The 23,387-nt window shown below is 36.9% G+C and overlaps 1 protein-coding gene across 3 annotated transcripts in view; it reads left to right on the top strand.

The window, feature by feature from the left end:
- Nucleotides 1–23,387, top strand: part of LOC115631956 (mitogen-activated protein kinase-binding protein 1) — a 97,796-nt gene that overhangs the window by 39,774 nt on the left and 34,635 nt on the right. For all 3 annotated transcript variants that reach the window (XM_030528818.1, XM_030528815.1, XM_030528816.1), the window contains exons 2-3: nt 846–1,243; nt 1,420–1,598. In XM_030528818.1, the coding sequence (XP_030384678.1) occupies nt 1,518–1,598 (81 nt within the window). In that variant the 5' untranslated portion in view covers nt 846–1,243; nt 1,420–1,517. The remainder of the gene's footprint in view (nt 1–845; nt 1,244–1,419; nt 1,599–23,387) is intronic.

Consider the following 23,387-nt stretch of genomic DNA (forward strand, 5'->3'; position numbering starts at 1 on the left):
CTATCCTGAATTCTATCTTGATCTTTTTAATTGAATTTAATCCTGCCTGCCTCATTTACTTTGAGAAACCCGATAGATATGCAAAGTTGTTTGAAAATTGTTGAACCCTTTGGGCAACTTTCTTAAACAAACCATTAAAGAAATTTGTCATTTCGACTTGTTGGCTGCCGGCCGACCTTGTACCCTCAATCTAGCTTTAAACGTTGACATGAATTGCTTTCTTTAGGCACAATGTGAGAATCAATTTGCCACATTGCAGGTTCTCTTTTTAGCATCGAGAACAGCAGCTCCCCAGGCAGCAAATTGTTTGCATTGTTTGTGGCAGCAGCAAGGCAACCAAGTGTATGTGTGTTTGTGTATGTGTGTCTTCTGGCAACATATTTAATTCAGCAAGTGGCACACAAAGTTTGCCGCAGCGGCGGCAAGTGGGCGTGCAACCACTATTCTATCATCCTTGAAAGCAAGTACTTGCTGCACGCCTCCCCACCCCTACCTGCCACACAGTGCTTGCAAAGTGCTCTCTAATACATTTTCAATTTCCTTAGCCGCGAAACAAATAACTAGACAAGTTTTATTGCAGGCAGCACTCGTTAGAAATGCCAGCTCGAATGTAAACATCGATGCAACGGATCCTTTATGATGTATTTCGATGCATAATGCTTGAAGGCACTATATTTTAAGAATTTAAAGTTAAAGTATAAGAGTCCTATTGGCTAAATTTAAAGATTAAATTAAGTTAGGCGCTGGCTTACAACTTTTCTCCATCTTTCATTTGAAAAGTATTTATTTATTTATTTATTTATTTATTTAATAATACTAAAAACTTGCTCTTATTTTATTTACAGCTTTGCGCTGCCTGCCATCAACTGCAACTATTGCTTCCAGACACATAAAGCTATATATATATATATATAATTATATATACCTATGCCATAAAATATAGCCGATGATCAAATTTTAAAGAACAACTGCCTTTGTGGTTCATTTTAAACACAGCCTAAGAGTAGGCAACGGAAACATATCAGCGCATACGCATGCCAATAACAATTTATGGAACAAAATTTAACTATAAAACTAACAACAACAACACCTCAAACCAAAACACGCGCCACTTATGCGACGCTATAAAACGGGAAAATACTACAACTGCAACCATATTGCCAAACAACATGTGGAACGCATGCGCACAGCAGTGACACAAACCACTTACTGAGCTGCCATTGCGCTGCGTATAAGAGAGCAGGTGGGTGCGAGTCTTTGCTGATATTTTTTATAGCACACATACATATTATCCGCTTATGGGTTTTCGAAACCAGACTTGAAAATTAAGTTAAAAAGCAAAATGGAGGGAAATTTAAAAAAATTAAATAAGAATTGCTTACTTGTTGATTATTTAAATTTGTTAACCTTGTTTTTCAGAATACAGAGCAAATGCAGGCTGCGATCTCAATGAGATAGCGGAACGGTTTTTGCTTTTGAAGAATTGTGGCCACGTGGATTAAAATTTGTTGAGCAGCATGGATGCTCCCGATGCCGTGGGACGCATTATAAGGGCGCCAGCTAGACGCAAACGGAACGATGAACAACTAATGGATAGGGTAAGTCTCACTTGAATCCTCAAACGATCAGACAAACAAATCATTTGCCCGTCTGAACAACGCTTGAAACTGTTTAATTTCTACTTTAAACTGGAACTACAAATAGGAGGCATGTTTCCTTCGATTATGAATCAGATTGGAAAACAATCTCTATCTCTAAGCTCTGCAATAAAATCTCCATCATCTGGCTTATGACTCTGACTCACAATCTCCGTCATGTACCGCGCTGTCATTCTGCATTTAGCGAACAGATGTCAGCTTTATAACCAGGTGTGTGGCCGATCTGTCGCCGTTACCTGTCCAAACAAATGGCTTGGATTGGCTGAGTGCCACTTGATTCGCATTGACATTCGTTTGGTTTCCATTTCGCTTGCCTTGACAACTTTTCCACGCAGTTTTCGGTTTTTCATTTCATTGAACCCGATCGCGTTTTTCTTGACACTGTGGCGGCTCCCATTAACGACCGCCTGCAGCGCACGATCCAGTTTCCAAATGCAAGTTCCCATCAACTGAGAAAAAAATGAAAGTTTTGGACGCCCACCTCAATGCGTTTTGTCATTCAACTGATTTCTTGAAGTCGTTGCTGTTGCTGTTGCTGTTGTTGCTCTTGTTGACATCATTTTTATTTATTTGCTGCGATTTTTCATTGCCTTCTGCTGCACGCAGTGCTTTTTAATGGGCGTCTCTTTAAATATACGCCCATGTGTTGCTGAGATAACATTTTAATTGAATTTTTTTAACTGACTCTGGCTTGACCACAAAACACATTATTGCTACATTTTCTTTGCTAATCAAATCTATGAAAAATTCGAGTCGCACATTCGCTGTGCCGTGATTGAAGCAATAACCACAAATATGCCAGCAACAGGGAGTGACTTACTGGCCAGCTATATTTACTGGCCCCTAGCCTGACTGGCTGATAATATAGATTTCCTTAATATAGTTTCGAAACAATTGAAACCCAGCCAATCAAACATAATTGGACAATTTTCTGCAAAGCTTTTCTTTTTGCCAAAAATTGGTTATTTTCTCTGAAAGTTCGATCTTATAACTGTACAAATAATAACAAAATTGTGTAAAAAAATGTAAATACCCACAAAATTAAAAAACTGATATATCTTTAATAACAAAATATATTTGTCAATAAATTTTAAAAATCTACCGAGAGCGCGATAACTTACTGCACTCAGTGTAAATACACTACTAGGCAGCCATAAAACTCTGAAAATTGGGTCATCTAAACGCATTTAATTTTTATAGATTTTCAACCATAAATACTAAATTGAATCATTTGTAAGGAAAAAATATACACCTACAAGCCAGACTTGATGAGTTTGGGAATTAAACTCCATCCCACGTTAGTTTTTCAAACAAAGGTAGTCTGCTTTTAAAACAAAGCTTCTCACTTTAAATGAAACGCAGCTCCCGAAAAGTGGGCGTACCTCGTCGCCTAAAGTTCATTAACCAACTCCCACCCACACATCACGCCTCATCTAAGCAAACTGAACCAAAAAAAAAAAAAAAACCTAAGTTCCACTCACACACACACACACATGCACGTGTATGTAGTCTAAACAATAACCCACAATTAATGCTCAAATTTCACGCAATTAAAAGCAAAGCAGCAACGCCTCTTGCCACCACCACAGCCCAACAATAATAATTTGAGATTACACTTGTTAGTGTGTGTGTGTGTGTGTGTCAAGTTCATTGCACGCAGACAGCAACAACCAACCAACCACCCACTCGCACTCATTAAAAGCTGCCCACAAATTCACAAAATACTATTAAATAATAAACACAAACCTATGAAAAAATAAAACAATTAAATCACCACAGAAGCGCCACTCGTCGTTGTGCGAATACTCTCTCATTCTGAAGAGCGAAAGACTTTCGATCAACTGAGAGAAAGAAAAAAGCTCGCTGACCTTTTCTACTAAGTCAGCGGGCGGCAATTCACCACAGAGCGTCAGCAACAGCTGTATGTTGTCCCCTAACTCCCCACAACATAAAACAGTGGCGCATTAGGTGTGAGCGATGATCTCAGCGCAGTTGAGAGAGCGCATTGCGCATGCAGTGTACAATATTTACCCGCAGGGTATAAGATGGTATGTTAGATTTGAGCAAATGTATTTAACAGGCAAAGGGAAGCAGCTCCAGAGAAATCAGAGAAATCTGCGAAAGGAATATGCATTAGAGCCTCCAAATTAGGTGTGCGGTTTCCAATGCACCACTCACTATACTGCTACGCATTATTATAGATGATGTAATTCTTTGAGTTTTCGAATTTTTAAATTAAAAATTGAAGAACAATTCTTGTATTTTAAAGCTTAAAAATAATTTATAATAACGAAATTAAATACTGAAACTAGTACAGGGTATATAATAGTTAAGCCTGCTTGACGCATTATTATAGATGCTGTAATTCTGTGAGTTTCGGAATTTTTAAATTAGAAATTGAAAAACAATTCTTGTATTATAAAAGCTCAAAAATAATTTATAATAACGAAATTAAATACTGAAACTAGTACAGGGTATATAATAGTTAAGCCTGCTTGACGCATTATTATAGATGCTGTAATTCTGTGAGTTTCGGAATTTTTAAATTAGAAATTGAAAAACAATTCTTGTATTATAAAAGCTCAAAAATAATTTATAATAACGAAATTAAATACTGAAACTAGTACAGGGTATAGAAGAGTTGAGCGTGCTTGACGCATTATTATAGATTCTGTAATTCTGTGAGTTTCGAAATTTTTAAATTAGCAATTGAAAAACCATTCTTGTATTATAAAAGCTCAAAAATAATTTATAATAACGAAATTAAATACTGAAACTAGTACAGGGTATATAATAGTTAAGCCTGCTTGACGCATTATTATAGATGCTGTAATTCTGTGAGTTTCGGAATTTTTAAATTAGAAATTGAAAAACAATTCTTGTATTATAAAAGCTCAAAAATAATTTATAATAACGAAATTAAATACTGTAACTAGTACAGGGTATAGAAGAGTTGAGCGTGCTCGACTCTAGCATTCGACTCGTTTCGTTTTGGGTGTAGTTGTGGTTGCTGTTCTTTGAAAAAAGGTTAGCTGGCTAGCTCCACGGCCCCAACTTCAGGCGCTCATACTTCGCCGTTAGTGGCTTTTACTTGCGCACTCCGCCGCTCTGAGCTTTGCTGCTGCGCCGTTGGCTCTGCTCGCCCGCTCGCTGGCTCTCTCATTGGCTTGCTTGCTAGCAGGCTGATGCTGACGCGCCGCTGTTTTAGTTACATTTTGTATTTCAGTTGGAGCGCATTTTAACGCCCAACGCGCCTGCTTCGACGGTCCAATTGTTGCGTGTGTATTGGTGCGTTTGTTGTTGCAATTTTCGCGTGCAATTTTGTGTGTTGCAATAGAAAATTAATGGAGAAAATTATAAAAACAAAACACGGTGCCATAACTTAATTAGTTTGCTTAAATTTAAACACCCCTTGGGCGTTAGTGGTGGCCCCCTTTTAGTTGTTAACCCAAGTGTTTCACTCACTGTGCCTTTTATAGCCAAAACTGTGCGTCTGAACGACCTTCGGCTTGTTGTGTACATTTTCGGTGCGTGTGTAATTCGGTCGCCGTCAACATTCTGCTGCTGCTGCTGCTAACTACACACACACAATAATTAACTAACAGACATGAATTGTTTGCGAGCGACAAAAAATGCGAACGCTATTATATAATTTGGCAAAGTTTGCTGCAAGCGCAGACAAAACACCCACAACGCGACACAACACTAAACACAGTGCACAAGTTTTGTCAATTAGGGGTCAGAGATTTTTTAATCAAATGAACTGAACAGAACCGTTGATTAGATCATGCTTCTGAGACTCCGTGTGCCACTTGGTATGCAATTTAAATACTGATCATACACAATGGTTTTGAAAAAGTAACCAAAACGGCATAAATAAATACCGTAAAATGAAAATAAAATAAATCACAAGTTGTACCTCATAAGAATATTTGCTGAAGATACAAATAAAAACCGTCTTTGGTATTGTACAAATAATTAAATGAATTTGAATAATTATGGAGAGAAGTGTTATAGAAACCATAAATTTAACTTGGATTTACATTTGGCCTTAAATTGAATTTTTCAACAGAAAAAATGAAAAATTTGGAATCAGTATTTGTTCTTCACTTAATAGAAATATTGGGATTTATTCTCGAAAATAGTGTATAAACTGCGGTTGCTGTAATGGAATACTAGATCGAATGCCAAACGTTTTAAACCGAATACCTCCATAGTATTTCATTATTCAAATCAGTTGCAAATTTCATGCTCGCAAAATTTGAATAAATTTAAAAAAAAAAACTACAACCAGTCTAAATTCATTATTCAATTCTTAAGTATCTTTGGTTTCATTCGTAACTTTGGACAATACTGTTATCATGACAACTATTGGAAACCGTAGACGGTGTATTTGTTTAAAATTGCCATTTATCTAATTGTTCTTGAATTTCAACTGAAATAATATCGGAGCAAAGTTTGATTCTTTACGTATTTCGCTTTATTTGTTCGCTTATCACAAATTAATATGCTCAGTGGGCCAAAAAGAAAACCTTCCCTCTTTGGCTGGCTCAGTCCAAATTGAATGCGAAATATACAAACATTTAACAGTTGAAAATTAATTCAATTCCATTTCCGTGCATAGATTGGCAAATTTATATGGAAATGTAAAGTCCTCGTAAATAAAACATTGAAAGTCTAACGGCCAGCGCTTTTGGCTGATAACAAATCGCTGCTCACGTCAGCCCCTTAACAGTAAACAGACGCCCAAATGGTGGGGAAAAGGTAGTTACTACTACGTAGTAGTAGTTGAGCGAGATAGAGAGGCGATTTGATAAGCTAACAGAACTCAACACGATTGTTTTGGTGTGGGGAGAAAAGGCAAAACAAACGTAAACTTTGTGAATTGAAAAACAAGCTAGAATATGGAAGAAATTAACACACGAATAATAATGAGCAACTACAGTAAAGCCTTCCTATTAAGCGATTGTAAACAGTAGTAGATTAAATAATAGAAAATATATGTTTTCTTAAAACTATAGTCAGATTGATCAAATTTCTTTAAAGTTGTCTCTAAAGTAACAGTTATTATTCAATTTCAATTTTGTAAACGTTATTTTCTAACGGTTTCTAAAACAATAAACTTTAACAACATTTTCGTAATTATCTAATCAGGCTAAACAATATATAGGAGGGAGATTTTAAATATTAAAATAAAATTTAATATATTTAAAAAACGTAGCATTACTCTCTTACATCTCTAATTCTGTTCTCTATGTTTTTGATAACTTCTGCGCTCAATTCACGAGTGTTTACTGTAATTTTAATTTGTTCGCTCAACTGGTTTCGCACAGAAAACATTGTGAGGCTGAGAACGAACCAGAACTGACAGAAAACGAGAGGAACGTGCGCCCTTTGCCTTATTTATTATTGTTTGTGCTATTTAGAACGTAAAACATTTGGCACTGGGTTTTTATTTATTTACTGCTGCTGCCATTCTGACTCACTGCACGTTAGAAAAACACTCACACACACACACACACACACACATACACTCAAGCAAACAAACAGCAGCTGTTGAACAACCGAACTTACCGCCCGCAACTCGTTCTCATTTAGCCGTCGCGCGAATTACTTGTATTATGCCATAATTCGGATTCGGAAAAGGGAGAAAAATTGTGAATTTCAATCCATTTATTTGTGTGTTTACTAAAAGTTTTCAGTGTGCAAGCGCGCAAAATGTTTCGCCTACATAAAGCAATTGACATTTACAATAAATAAAGCAAAAGAAAACCTACAACAACAAAAAAGTAATAACAACCACAACAGAAAGCAACATCATTATTGATGGTGTTGTTCCCGCAGTTGTACAAATGTAAAGTGCAATAAAAAATAAGTGCATTGTTCAGAAATACAATTGGCACGAGGTGCAGCAAAAACAACAAACAAACAAAATAAAACATACTCACTCTTCTACACTCTCGCGCTGGCACGCTCTTACCGTGAGAAGGACGGACGGACGAGTATGCGGCATTTAATTATGACCCCGACAGCGCTGTCGATGTCAACGCCGACGCTCTCGTCGCTGCATCTGCAGCGCACCTCTTCGCAGTCATCGACGTCGGCATCGCCATTAACGCCACACTCGCCGTTTTTCACACCCGCCGCCTCACCGAAATTTCCAGCAAATTATGTGCGCAGCGAAAAAGTGAGTGTAACCGAACCTGAACCCTGGGCCCCTCTCGCACCTGCTGCGCTGTTGGCTCAGCTTTTAATAAATTACATTACATTGTACCTGAATGAATACATAAATGAATGAATGAATGCTTGAATGGGTTGACGCTGACGAGGGCGCCGACGTTGTCGTAGTTCATGTTGTGCATTAATTATACTCCACATTTTTTCGCCACTGGCATTCATTCAATTTTTATGCAAATTCCCATAGTGTATTTATGGGGCAATAAGAAATGCTTTCATTTGAAACACAGTCCTAAGCCAAATGCCATTTTAGTGCTCTGTAATTTATAAAAAAAATTATTTGACTATACAAGTGGAATTTGGCAAATCTCTGCAGAAATGATTGATGTAGATTAGCTTCATGGGAAAAAAAAAATAGTTCAAAACACAGAATTTAGTCGTGAATGAATGAATTAAACAGCTCATCTGCAAATGAAAGCTCTGCCTGCAAAGCGAGGGCAAGAGCGGATTGATCTTTAACAGAGTGAGAGTGAGAGTGAGAGAGAGTGCTCTCAAAAGTCCTCTACTTTACAAAAAAATCAAACTGTTCTGCAATAAAAAGTCCACCACGCTGCAAGGTACACCAAAAATACAGCTTGCTACCCACCACCACTGTGGTGAGGAAGCGGGTGGCTGCGCAGGCTATTCGGCCTGACACTACTTTAACAGTCTACTCCTTTTTTTACCCCTACTGTCAACAATTAGACCGTTATTTATTTATTTGTTTATTAGTTCCTAGTGCGACAAGAAAATTTCTTATAAATTAATGTACTAGCCACTACTTTAGATACCACTTTTAACAGCCAGCTCAACTAAATTCCCTTTTAAGTCGATGGATTGCAAATATCTTGAAATCTTAAAATTCCATTCAATTATTCAATTGCCTTTCAATTAATGCCCTCCTTGTCTCACACATCAGCCAAGTTCGTGCCTAGCAGTCTGTGGCTTTCAAATGTCAGCTGCGCAATTTGCTAGTAACGATTTTCTAATTTGTTTTCCCAATAGTATAGCAAAGTTTTCTAAACCTTGCATAATGCTGCGCAATAATTAATCACCAGCACAAACTACAAACAACAACTACAACAAAACTGAATAGGCATTTAGATTCAGAAACTTTTGTCTCTGTCTCGCAGCAAAAGTTCAAGGTGACTTGAAATGCAAAGTTAAGGCATAAAACTGCATTTTCACACGCAATTCATTTTGGTTTTTCGTTATTAATTTGAAATTTTAACGCTACCTTTCGTTTTCGGAACAAAAGCGGCAACATTGTTGCCACTACACGATGATTTTAATCGACACTTTTCCATTTCGCAGCTCTAATAGAAAAAAAAAAACCGACAGAGCAAGAAAGAAGAAAATGCACAGCCGTTTGCAGCCCGTTTTGCGCTTTTTGGAGCAGAAAATATAAGCTGCAACAACAACAGCATGTCGATGCATTTTCCTGCCTGTAAACAAAGCAACTTTTTCTCAAATTTCGATGTTTTGTTGCTGCAAACATTTTCAATATGCAGATATGCAGGCGCCCAATGATTTCTGCAGCATTCATCAAACTCCCCACACCCCGCTTTTCAACTCACTGCCGCCCGCTGCCCACCACCCCTCATGCCATGCATAGGCCGCATCATTTTTTCTACACGACTGACGCGCATAATTGCACTGTTAGAGTTGCCCCGCCCCCATGCTGCACGCCCGCACAGCAGCCACAAAAACAACAACAGACACAGCAACAAACAACAACTTCATTCAAGTCGTAATTGTTTTGGCCTATATGCACTAAAATGGCTACTTTGATCGAGGGAATGGGTGGGGGGATGGCAGCGTCTCATCTAAATGCACATTGCGCATACGCCATGTTATCTTTACACTTGACGAAAAGAAACCGAACTGTTTATTCTGATTATCTTTAAGTAGTTTTATATTATTATAGCATTTGAGCTTTACATTTTTTTATTTCAATCTTAAATTAGTGGAGTTTTTAATAAAATGTATTATTATTTTTCTCGATCACATCTTTTTATATACTTAATTTAATTTCGAATCAAGTTCTCTTTGCAAAGCTTGAGGGATATATATTTTCCAGTGTACTTCTTAGAGTTGCAAACGCATTGAAAGCAAAATCCATCCATCGTCTCCTACTCGCTCTTGTCTTCAATTTCAAACAAAAATTGCCGACATCGTCCCCTGCTGTCTTGTTGAGTGTTCTGCCCACCTTTTGGCTCTTGCTGTGGAAAAGTTGTGGAAAATCTAGTTACTGCCGCAATGCCTTATTTTTCTTATTTTTGTTCTACTTTTTGCTGTTGCCAAGCAAGTTGTCTTACCAGTTTGTGTTTACTGCTTCTAATGGCCAAGAGCCTCGTCGCCTGTTTGCTGAGAAAGTGTTGTCAGTTAGATTGTCTGTCCGTCTGGTCTGTCGCTGTTTAAATAGTTTATGATTAGTCCCGCAACTTTCTATGTGCCTAAAGAAACAAAAACAGCAACAACTAAATTGCATGAAGAAAAGTGTCGTTTGCTGATTTGTAAGCATTTATCAAGTAAATTGTGGCAAGCACTTTCTTGTACAAGCTGAGAGTTATTAACAGTTGTTGTAGTTGTTGCTGGTTCGTGCCGCTGCAGAAAAGGCATAAACGTTCTCTATATGGCAGCGTCAGAGAAGAAATCTTTAATTTGCTAAAAAGAAACGGCTGCTAACGAAGAAGAATATGGCTGAAGTGTTTTCTACTTTTATGAACATTAATGTTGCAGGATGACAAAAATCGCTTGAAAGCAAAGATAATTTTGGAAATATTCGTAGATATTGATTACAATGCTACGATCTAGAATCAGAATGCCTGAGACAGAGTTGGGGAAGTTTCAATAAATCGCAGAACCAGCTTTAAGTTGTCATTCTAGGTATAACAATATAATACACAAGCTATGCAACGACTTGTCTAACTTAATTCAAATTAATCCAGCTTTTTATGGATATTGTCTCAAAGATATTTGAGTCTTTTCTGCCATGATGGCAGATCAGCAGCCAATGGTTTCTCAGTCTAGAAGAATTGCTCAAATATTATTACCAGTACTATGATATACGTAGGTAGCATTTAGGCTAATTGCTAATTTTGCTTACCATTCATAGCAACATTTATCATATTTTGAACAGGGCGCCTAAAAAGTCGGGCAAGGTCTTATCGAGGAGATAATAGCCATAGTTGTTTTATCTCGCAACACTCGCAATTAGCAATATGATACAAACAGAATTTGATTTAAAGCTGACATCATGTAATTATTTTGGGTAAATACGTGAGTACAAGTATTAAATGAGTGCTTAACTGTTATCAGAACGCCGCTCTGATAAGGAGGAGACGACACTGCGGCGTTCCGACAGAGATTAGAGTCTCTTAAATGCTGGGAGGTAAGCAAAAAGCCAAATAAATGAAAAAAACAAATGCCAAAAGTAAACGAAATGGCAAACTTTAACATTTCAATCGAGTTGTGCAGTTGTGAAGCAGACAGAGTTGCGAAACAAGTGAATTGAAGCGGGAAAGTGTTGGAAGACGGCGGACAGCCAAGACAAGCTAGACAAAGCAGGCTCTTAATTAACACGCAATCAGCGTCAATCTCAAGATGTCGGGCATTGCAGTTGATAGTTGTCGGTCTGCCTGCTGCTCCCGTTGTTTGGCTTCAGCTTTGGCTCTGGCTCTGGCTTTTCCTGCATCGCGGAAAAACTGTCGCTGGCATTGTTTTGTGAAAGGAAAGACTCGTTGTTGTCTAACACTTTCAACTTTCATTTCGTTCAGTTGTGGAAAGAATGGCCAGCCAATGATTAATTAAAATGATTTTTGTTTAAATGCATTCGCTTAACTTTTCCGCCTTTTCACTCGCAAATTAGAATTCAAAGCCATAAAAAGGCTATCTTTATTGCAAAATTGGCCGCGACTGCTCATTATTCTTCGCACTCAACCAGCTAGACGCCATAATGACCGACCCGGTCTGCTGGAAACTGCTCTCCACTCTGGTCGTGTTGCAGCTCGGTCGTGCCCCATGCAACGTCATACATCATCTGGCAACATATTTCATTTTGTGCTGGATTCTCGTTTTCCTTTATTTTACACAGTTTTGAAACCAAAACAAACAAAAAATAGACTTTAAAAAATTGTATCAATATGCAGCTTGTCATGAGTCACAAACATAGGCCAGACATTCGCAATTGGCCTTAAAAAATATTGGATATGCTGCGTTTTACAGGGTGGGCTTGAGGAGTGTTGGAGGTTTTAAAATTTAGAAGTTATTTTTCAAATAGTTTGCCTTTTGAATTCAAATCAGCGCAACTTGACAGATCTTCCAAATCGTAGTTTCGGGAACGCAATCGTTGAAAAGGGTCGGCTTAATTGCTTTTTCGCTTTCGTCAAAAGAAATTCTAAACTATTGTCATCTATGATTAACACAATTTATTTTACACATGAAGCGACTTAGCATCTGTTTTCTTGGACGGTAATACCATTTAGTATAAGGCTGAATTATTGTGGCCAACATTTAATTAATTATTACATTAAATGAATTTACCTTTTTCCCAAATCTTCAATCACCCTGTTTTCAATAAAAATTGTAATACATATCTGTTGGGTCTTGTTGTTGTTGTTGTTGCCGTTGCATGTTGATTTCTTTGCATTTTGGAGCTGTCGAACTCTGGCGTTAAAATTACATATTCTGTTGTTTAGAGTGCTGGAAAAGGAAAAACGTGCGCGCCTTGTTTAATTGAAAAAGCCTTTTGGCCATGCCATGCTAAAGCAGCTAAGCAGCCGGCAACTACTATTGTTTTGCCGATGCGGGCCTCAAGATTAGGCAGTCTTACCAGCACTATGGTGGGGTGGGGTGTGGAGGGATGGGGTGCGATGCAACATGCTGCCAAAAAGTCAACTCAGCGGCATTTTTATTTTAAACAATGTCGAGCAAAGCTTGCTTTTAATTTATTCAAACTTGGCGCGCAAGCTTGACTCTTTTTTATTTTGTTGTTGTTGCTGTCGTTGTCGCCTGCAGTCAGCATTAAAAATAGAATAAATATATGGAAGTCGTAAGTCGTGCCATACACACACACACACACACACACACACACACACACACTGGCACACTCTTTTCACACACGCACACACCCCTACAAACGTCAAACGTTGAACAATGCGCGAGCTTTTCAGACGCGCCAAAGCCACTTTGCATTTATTTGATTCCTTTTTTCAATTTTAAACTCTGGGTTTATTGGATTTCTTATGATATTTTGATAAGTGTCTGTTGTATTTTCAAATAAGACTAAACTCCCGTCTTAAGCTGTATTTGTATTTTTCTACAAGTTTAATTCAAGTTGTTGTAAATAATAAGTTTAATTAAAGTTTTACATTTAAAAAAAAATATATTATTTTCAATTTTCGAAATTTATAAATTTATTTAAGCTTTATTCTTTTATTTAAGTTCTGTCCTAGGTTGGACAATTATTAAATTTTATGATAACTTTAACATTTTTGTAATCATGCTCTTGTCATGATGGAACGAAATCAGAATTGTGACATTGGGTTATGTCAGGCGCCATTTTCGAAATTCAACTTACAAATTTTGGAATCTAAAGCTCAAATTGAAAATAGTTTAACTAATTTAAAATTTCAAGCTGCTTTTTAATAACAACCTGCTCTTGTATACCAAATAGAAGCTGTTCTTTGACTAAAGCTTAAGATATGTTTGTAGAGTAGAGCGAAGAGTATTTCGAAGTCACTTTGTCTTGACCTATTCGCTTTCGTTTCTTTGGCCACTGCACTTTAGTCGCTCTGCAGCAATATATGTTAATCCTCAGTGCGCTTTGGCCAGCAGCGGACCGGGCACACCCACCCACCCACGTCCGCCAGTCGGACCAGTTGCCGGATCAGTTGTTGTTGTTGTTGTTGCTGCTGCTGCTGCTTCAAGTCTTATTCGTTTTGACTTAATAGGTTTCTTTAGCTAGTGCCTTGCACTTTTTGCGCCAGTTTTGCAGGGTTTGTTTGGTTTTTATTTTTTGGGAAAGTCGTCGTCGCCGTCGTTGTCGTCGTGAAAAATGCTTTCCTTTTTACTTTCAACTTCATGTCGTATTTCACTTTAGCTTTGCATCTCACCCACAACTCTGAAGATAAATTTGCATTTTACGCGCTTGTTTCGTTCGTGCTGCTGCCATTGTTGCCTTGCGTTGTGATGCGTTGTGTTTGTTGTTGCTTTTCTTTATTGAAAATCCGTATATAATTTTCTTGATACATTTTACAGCTGCTGATCTTTTGGCGTTGCTAATTTTTGTGCGCCGATGTGGAAAACGCTCGCTGGCCGGCCACCAGCAAAATGCTTTTCCCTTTTTATTTTCTTTCTCATACGGCTGCCACTGCTGGCTTTACTGTTACTGTAACTGCCACTGCCACTGTAACTGCTGCCTCGAGTGCAGTCACCCATGTTGGCCGGCACTTTTGTAGTTATTGTTGTTTTTGCTGTTGCTGTTGTTGTGATTTTCTGGATGGTAATTTTCGTAGCGCGCTAGAAAAAGTGTTGGGCTATTAGCATGATTAATGTTTATGTTTCTTCAATTTGTGTTTTTTTCTTTTTTTTGGTGTTACTTTCATTGCAGCTTCGTTGGCTTGTCTCTGCCACTGCTTCATCGTGTGCTATCTTTTTCATATTAAGAGTCTATTAAGTCCAATTACTTGGTAGGTTGCATTACTTGGTTGTTGTTGCGTTCGAGGCCTTTGCTTCCGGTTGTAAACTAATTTCACAGCCTGTGAATTGCATTGAAAGTTTACGAAATTTTGCCAAATTTCAGCTTTCTGCTTTAGGTGGAACGAGACAAACAAAAACACAACTTGTGTACACAAATATCAGCAGTGTATCAAGTCTCCTGCATAGAGCAGTTTCCATAGAGCTGATAGTCGATTAGACAGTATCCTCATTTGTGTTTCATAAAAGAGTTTAACAAGTTTTGTGAATTACTGAAGAAAAACTGTAATCAGTAAAAAGGCAAATGTTTGGTTGCTCATTTGCTTTGGAATATTATTTTTAGAAACCTATTAAATAATAAGAATAATTATAAGCCATAACCAATAACCTATTCCTTAGCTATGCAAATATTTAGAAAATGTTTGGAACTGTCCTAGAGTTGAGTTGAAGAATTGCAAGAATTCATAGTTTCTGTATTATTTTAATCTTTTTATTCAATCACATTATTTTTAATAGTTTCTTCATAGAGAAGACTTAAGACCTAACTTTACTCGTTCGTCCAGTGTTAAGTCTCGAACGTCTGGGCCTGCATTTCCGTTCAAACCTGAACTATTCAGGCGTAACAGACACTTTTCAGTGCCTTTAAGGGCAAACACCTTTCTGCGTTCAACTCGAAATGTGTACCCCTTGAAGAATTGTGTGTATTTGGACTCTTTCTAGAACAGCTTTGCAATTAAAAACCAACACGACAAGTTGTTGACCAAAACCATAGAAACATAAACGTGATGAAGAACAGTGCCGTAAAATTGTCGCCCGACAGCTAATTACATTATGTAGAGCACATAAATTTTCACAACCACACACACACACACAACTGAACACATTTCTATTACAATAACAGAACAACAAAAAGCTGGAACAATGACATTAAATAACAAACGGTATTGTTCTGTGCTGTGCTGTGCTGTGCAGCTTCTAAGTGCGTGTCGCGCCAGCAACGCAGTCATATGTACTCGCATGTATGTGTCTGATGGGTGGGATGGGAGGGGGAAGGGTCTAGAGTCGGACAGGCGTACAAAAACGGTAGCATTTGCCACTGACCCACAGGCCATTAAATGTAAACTGTTGCACCACAACGTCGTGGTTTGGCGTTGGTTCCCATGTACTCACAGCTAAAAAAAAAAGCAAGCAAACCAGCACACAGACAGGCACATACTTGCATAAATAACAGCAAAGCATGTTGACCATAAAACAATGCAAAACAGTTGAAGTCACAAATGACAACGCGACGGAGACAGGCAGACGGACGGACAGACAGACAGACAGACACGCACACACATCAAATTATAACAAGGTGGAAAAGCAAAGCTCAGAAATGTCAATGAACTGGTATGAGCCAAAAACAAAAACAAAAAACTGTTAGCTATCTATGCACATACATTTGTAGCCTACTGTATTGGTCATGGTGACCAAAGCGTAGTCGGAACAATATGGTGATAAGTGAGCTGAAGCGTAGCTCATTTAAATAGACACTAGCAGAGTTGCAGAGAAATGAAAAAGAGAAAGAGAGAGTGAGCGAGAGAGGGAGAGAGAAGAAAGAAAGAAGCCTTTACAACAATATTGCCGAAGAGCTATTAGCAATTCTTAGATTTAAAATCTATTGAAAGTTTCTTTTAACATTCTTTGGAAAGGATAATTAGAAAACTTTCTAAAACTTCTGCTCTCAGGAAGAATCAAAAACGGAGAGCTATTTGTTTAGCTTATCTTATTTTGTGGATATTCCTGCAGCTAATTTGTCTGATTATATTAAATATTTTTCATTTGATTTATAATTGATGAGAATTTGTTTTACTAAAGTTAATTTCTACTTATTTTAAAACTAATTGACCTTGATGCGCTTATACTTTTCTTATTGCACTCTTTTTGTATAGTTTAAATTTTTGTTTTCATTTTTAAAGTTCGCATTACGTATACCACGTGTTGACATCATAAGTCAATTACTTGTATGTATGTATGTACATCATTAATTATTTCAAAAGGCCGATATATACATTTCATATCTAATTCATGAAGCTTATCAGTTCCTTGCACGCTAGCTTGCTTATTTAACTTTAGAGTCAAAAAAAAAAAAAAACAAAACGGTGATAAACAAATAAATCGAATGAGGGAATAACAGTCATAGGTATATAAGATATATGCATACATTGTTATATATATATATATGTACATATATACATAGAATTGCAAATGAAACGGCACGCGCATGTTTTCGCCTCGATTGAACAAAATACTGGTCACGTTTATCCGGTACTCAGTAATATAGTATATAGTGTATTAGAAATTATGCATATTGATTAATAAAGCTGATTGGAAAGACACAAGAGAGTGGTTGGAGAATTTAGAATACTTGTATTATAAAAATGTTAGCTTTGTATATTAGAAAAGTGTTCTCTTTGTTCTCTCCCAGACTTTTATTCTCTGCAGCATCCCCTAGAGCCGTTGGGTGAACTTAATTTGAAAGCGCTTCCACCAGTAGACATTACTGCATTAATAACTGACCATTGTGGCTGTCCTGCAGCGCCGGCTTAAAGACTTTCTAATAGCCAGCACTTGCACTGAGGCCATTACTGGTAGCTGGAAGTTATCTGCAGGCTGCACCCACAACCCGTCCACAACATGCAACTTGCAACACACCCATGCGGCAAATTAGTGGCAGCAACTCCACTTGATTGCCAGCTGTCAGTTTGACATTTTTACAGGCCGCGCCAGCAAGCTGCAAATTTATTGCCAAATATTTTGTAACATTTCTTTCTCAACCTGCCTGGCTGCCTGTCTTTCTTTCTAACACACACGCTCGTGAGTTGTTGTTGTTGCTGCTGTTGTTCAGTGTTTTATGCAATCCCCCGGCTTGGAGTTAAACATCAGCCAGGAAGGGGAGCACCGAGTGCTTTCCTTCATGCCACCAGCAACGTATCGCTGAAGCCGTTAACCACACAATGAAAATGTAGTTAACACTTTTTAGTTTCATGTCTTTGCCGCTGGTCGTGTCATTCGACTATCCATCCATCCATCCATTTATTCATTCATTCATTCCTTCATTCGCACCACATGCCAAGCCGTGTTGAGCAATTTTAAAATGCAGTCAGCATGTGTTTTTAACTGTCCGTTTATTCGTTGTTTCGTTTATTTATCTGTCTGTTATACTTTGTTGTCTGTCTCCGCTGCTGCGCCATGCATTTAAAATGCGGCCAAGCCGGCCGGCAAATGTTTATTTATTGAAACAAAGAGCATTTATATCTGCGCTTAGAATCGCCAACAACAATTGCGGCTCAGTTCGAAGGCTCTGCCCCACACATCTATGGTCCGTTCCGTTTGTGCCACATTTCGACACGAGCAATTACCTTTTTAGTGCCCGCTTCACTCTCCCATCGACAATACTCGTATGATGCTTTCCGTTTTTGTTGTAAATAATTTCAATAGCTATTTTCTATATACATAGTACTATATATCAGTATCAGTGCGAGTATGTATGCCAAAGCATAAATGACGCCGCACTTAAACTTGATTTGTTCAGGCCATGCACATTGTTTTGGCTCGTTTGTCGGCCTGTTCTTTGAAGTTGTCATTGTTGGCATTTGTCTAGAAAACAAAAAAGCAACAAAAAATGTGAAATATGACAAGATTTATGTAATTTGGAACCCAAGCATTTGCTGTGGACATAATACGGCTTTTCAAGTGCGAATCACATAGAACTCTATTCAAATAAAGTCACACCCCATAGCAAGATATATCGGCAATAGAATATATTCAAATCCATCAGGCATGGCTCACACCACAAATCCACATAAGATCCAGGGAATTCTAAATGAGAAAATAATAAAAACCTAATTGTGAAAAATACAAATACAATAAACTTAAAATTTCTTGAATTTTTATATAACTTGTCAATCGATTTTTTATTATTTTGAATGCATTAAGAAAATAAAAAACAGAAAACGTTATTTGAGTTAAAAAGTCATAAAAAGAACAAACAGATAATTGAATAGAATACGGTCGTATAATAATGATCTTTACCTTCAATAATATACCTGAAAAATGAATGGTTAGGTTATAAAAAGTCCGACTTTTTGGAGGTTTCTGGTGGTTCCGAAACTAGGTCCTTTACCTAATTAGAAAATCCGCACAAAATAGCTTTAAGTCAAAAGGGTACAAGCAGTTAAGTGGCTTCCAAAGTTAATCTGGATTATGTGCTTGTTTTCATCTGAATTATCCTTCCACTTGATAGATCATTAACTTAGAAGCTGTTTTATTTTTATAGGTATTAGAGGCTCTTAGCGACTTCTTTCTTGGCTTTTGTTTTCCAACTGCTTCGCACCAACATGCCTGAAACGTTTTCATGACATATTTACATTAAATTTTGTAACGTTCTTAACACCTTTTTGTGTTGCTTTTTTATTTCTTTACACACTTTTATTTAACTTTTTTGCCAGTGCAAATAAAAAACAAATTTCAACACTTGGCCAGTTCAGTCAGTCTGTTTTTTGTTTTTTTTGTTTTTTTCTACATAATTAGCCGTTGATTGATGCGTGTGTGACACTCCTTGGTGCTATGTTCGTGTATCTATAGCTACCGTAGTTGTCGAGGCAGAACGCTCCCTGAACATTATAACATCGTTAATTAGCTTCAAAATCAAAGGCACATGTTTGCCCACATTTTGGCACATTGACAGCTTAACTTAATAAATGACTTTGAATCTAATATGAATCTTTTAATCTTCTCTTTGCAGGTATGTACCATGAAATGTTTTCTCGAGCCAAGCCCTAAAATAAACTAGATCGAAGGTTAAGTACCTATGTAGATATGTATAAATTGTGAGGCTAATTAGCATTTTACAAGCGATAATCTTTGCATTTCATTACTTTACATACTCTTTCCTAAGTCTGTGCCTGCCCTGCGGCTTGCCAACAACTTCTAAAGAGTTTTGCAAAACAAATTTAATTGACTCTATATTGTTATTGCTGTTTTGACATTTTTTGCAGGCTTAAAGAGATTTAGAGACTAATTTGACAATTTTTATTTAAATTGCTGATTTTTGATTTATTTATAAGTTAATCAGAAATCTTTTAATTTAAATCCGCTGAAGCTGTTTATTTTGCGGATTTCATTTAGAAATGGGCTTTTAAATCAGTCGCTTTAAATACACATTTTTAAAGCGATTTGACAGCAGATGATGTCAACTATATTATTGTTCTTATTTGTGCATACTATGTGGTTTCTTATTGCAGAATTTTTTAAAATTCCACATTAAAATGAATTTAAAAATGTTTGGCAAATATTAGTTATTGTACAAAGTCATAGAAAAACTTCAAATAAAATTACTTTAATAATAACACTCGAAGTAAAGTTCATTAACATAAGTATTTCCCCTTTTAAAATAATTGCAGATGATTTTTATGAGAGCTATGACATTTTACTTTTATCTTCATTAAAAGCGATTATTATATCCTCCATTGGTTTTATTCATGGTTTGATTACTTTAGCTATTGTAAATTATGGCTTATCAACGTTTATATAGACAGGCAAAGAAAACCAGAAACAAAAGGAAAATAATATTTCAATATTGAAGGAAAGCTCAAACATTTAAAACTTTGATTTTGAGAAATACAGTTCCCAAAAAAGACCATCTAAGTACAAATCTTATTTATCACTGATGAGACAATATTGACATCTTTTCTATTTTCTGTCAAAACTTAAAAGTACCAGAATATTACTATTATACAATCGCACTGATTCAATAGCTGTATATCACAAAAAAAATCTTCTCCACCAATTTAGCTTAAATACTGAGCAGTTCTATTATAAAAACAATTTCAAAAACTAAACATCTTATATTTTTGAATTTCTAATATTTATTTATAAAATCTGTTGCTAATACCATTCTTTATTTAAATAAACTCATGCTTTGATAGACACAGAAATACCAATTCCTAATCATGTTAAACCACAATTCTGCTTTCCATCAAACATTTTGTTATCTGTCTCTGCTTTATGGCTTGTAATGAAAAGTTATCGTAAAATATTTGATGGTTCATCGCCTTTTATTGTTGTACTAGTATGTTTTCGATTTCTTTAGGCTTACTTTCAAAACTAACGAATTTATTTGTACACACTCGTCTTTGGAATTTTATTAGCGGAAGCTTCAGCATGACACTCTTAATGGCCTTTTGCCGTAAATGCTCGCCTTGAGAGATTTCATTTTCGTTTGTTTTTCCGGTCAGTGGCGGGGCAGGCGTTAACTATTTAACGATCAGTGACCATATTTTGAAACTTGACGGATTGCTTTACGGACTGTTTACAACATGTGCGGCAAAATTTGCCCAGAAACGTAACGTAAACAAAAATGTGCCTTCACTTTTCACACATTGTTGTAAGCTAAATACTGAGTGTATATTATGTGTATAAATTATGCACAGCCGATTGAGTTTTGGCTTTTTGGCGTAGACGCGCTGTCTGATCCGAGCATTTAACAACAATATTGTTCAACAAGTTGGAAATTTTTATTGCTGGTGTTGTTGCCAATTCGACGACCACCCACATGCAAAAGCTGCTGCAATTTGTTACGACTTTATTGAAAGACGAGATTAATGGACACGTAAATTAGGGTTGCCAAGTCTTGCATTTTTCAAACTCATTTGCCACAAACTGTTATGTTTGCATATCAGATTAGGGCTGTTGGGCTTCCATCAGCATTAACTTTTGTTCCGATTCATTATTTACTTTCTGCACAGTTCTTTGCCACTTAACCCAACATTCACTCATTTGCATAATTTAACAATGGACGAGCAAAAGAATTTGCCAGCCAGGCACTACATTAACTTTTCCCTTTCCGTTACTAAGCATATATATATTTGGTATATAAAGTACGTCTCAGTTAATGTGCAACTCTATGTGTGGGCTGTGGCATGGAATGCCACACGTGCCAGCAATAGTTGATGTCTTCTTTTAACAGTTGTTGCTGTTGAGGGTTTGCTTGAGTGTTGACGGCAGCCATGGAAATTGTAGAAGACTGGATTGCGGTTCAGAGTTTACTTTGATGTCTTGCGATATCGGATAACAAGCTACTGGCAACTTTCTTTTGAGTGTGCATGACTTAACTTCAAGTTCAGATTCATTGCATGCTTAATGCTGTTATGCGAATATTGAGTTCCCCTACAATTACAGTTGTGTACATTTTTATTTCACAGTTCTATTGCGTATCAATGTCAGTTGCAAAACGTTCTCACTCGATAGCACTAGACTTGGAAGTTAAGCTAAAACCAGGGAAGGTTGATGGATAAAGAACAGTCTTATCAACAACGCTTCTCTATAGCAAAGACTCTATTCGATTAATATGTAAAGGAAGTCGTTTCTCGGCTCCTTAATTCGTATCAAGCATCCTCAATGTCAATGCCAATACTAGACTTGGCAGTAAGGGTAAAACCAGGGAAAGTTGATGGATAAAGAACACGCTTCTCAACATTCTATACCAAAGACTCATTCTATTAATATCGTATTCAAATCATCTTTTAAAACTCTTGTCAGGAAGTCGTTTCTCCGCTCCTTAATTCGTGTCAAGCATCCTCAAAATTGTCTCTTAGAAGATGATTAATTAATTTTATGTTCTATTCTATTTCCTTATCCGAATTAGACGTCGTTGAAAGGATTATTATTTTTATAACTACAAAGCTAGATGTCCGTAGAAGAATAGGATTTCAAGCTTCATAAATATCTTATGAGAACAGTAAAGCTTCTCCTTTTATATCTTTTACAGGTGCTTAATAGTTTATGAGGTCGTTTAAATAAATTTAAATATGATAAACATAGTTAAGAGACTTAGTCTATAAAGCTAACTCCTTCAATATTATTTTCAGTTGAAGTAAAACACAAACCTTAATTTATTTAAGCAGAGATGAAACCTGACTGCCACCACATTCATCTAACAACATCCTCTCTGGTTGGTCAACTTGTAGGCTTCTACAGGTGTTGCGCTGCCTAAACCATAATTAAATGCTATTTATACAATTATGTCTTTATTAATAATAACCAATTTGGACTCGCAATTACATGTTGTAGCACAATCGAGCCAAATAGAATGCAAATCGTTTTTGCCAAATTGAATTACGCCATCGAACATGTTGTGCAGCAAACATCCATTAGGCGTAAAAACACATTTTTGCCAAAAAGTAGAGAAGAAAAAAAATGACTTCAATCAAATTTCAAAACAATATAAAAAATTTGGCACATTTGCTTGGACAAGTCAGAACTTGGTCCGGTTGTTAGGCATGTGGGCGCCGGGCGGCCTTTTTGTAAAAAGTGCGAAATCTAGAGGCCGAAAAAAGCGTTTGAAAAATTGAGGCTATTACGTATACGAGCTGTCGGTCATTTCAGTTGGGTGCGAGCTTAATGCGTTTAATGAGCTGAGGAAATCGTCGGCGGTGGCTTCGTCGTCAACTAAAACGTCGTTGGCCATGAGACGGAAAAAAATAATATTACAAAAAAAAGCAAGAAGAAAAAAAAAACAGTCGAAGAAAAACAAAGAATAACAAGTCTAAATTATACTTAAACACGAATTACGCTGTAATTTTTTGCCACTGACAAGTTGACCATATACATACATATATATATATGTATATATATGAGATATGTTTACTCGCTGGCGTTGCGTTGTATTATAATTTATGTACTTTGCACATTTTGGACAAGAAAAAGAAGCAGCCAGCCAGACAGTCAGCGGGCAGTCGCAGTCACAGTCACAGTCGCAAAGGCGTCAATAAA

Source organism: Scaptodrosophila lebanonensis, unplaced genomic scaffold (genome assembly GCF_003285725.1).
Source record: "Scaptodrosophila lebanonensis strain 11010-0011.00,11010-0021.00 unplaced genomic scaffold, SlebRS2 tig00001412-arrow-pilon, whole genome shotgun sequence".
Classification (NCBI taxonomy): domain Eukaryota; kingdom Metazoa; phylum Arthropoda; class Insecta; order Diptera; family Drosophilidae; genus Scaptodrosophila; species Scaptodrosophila lebanonensis.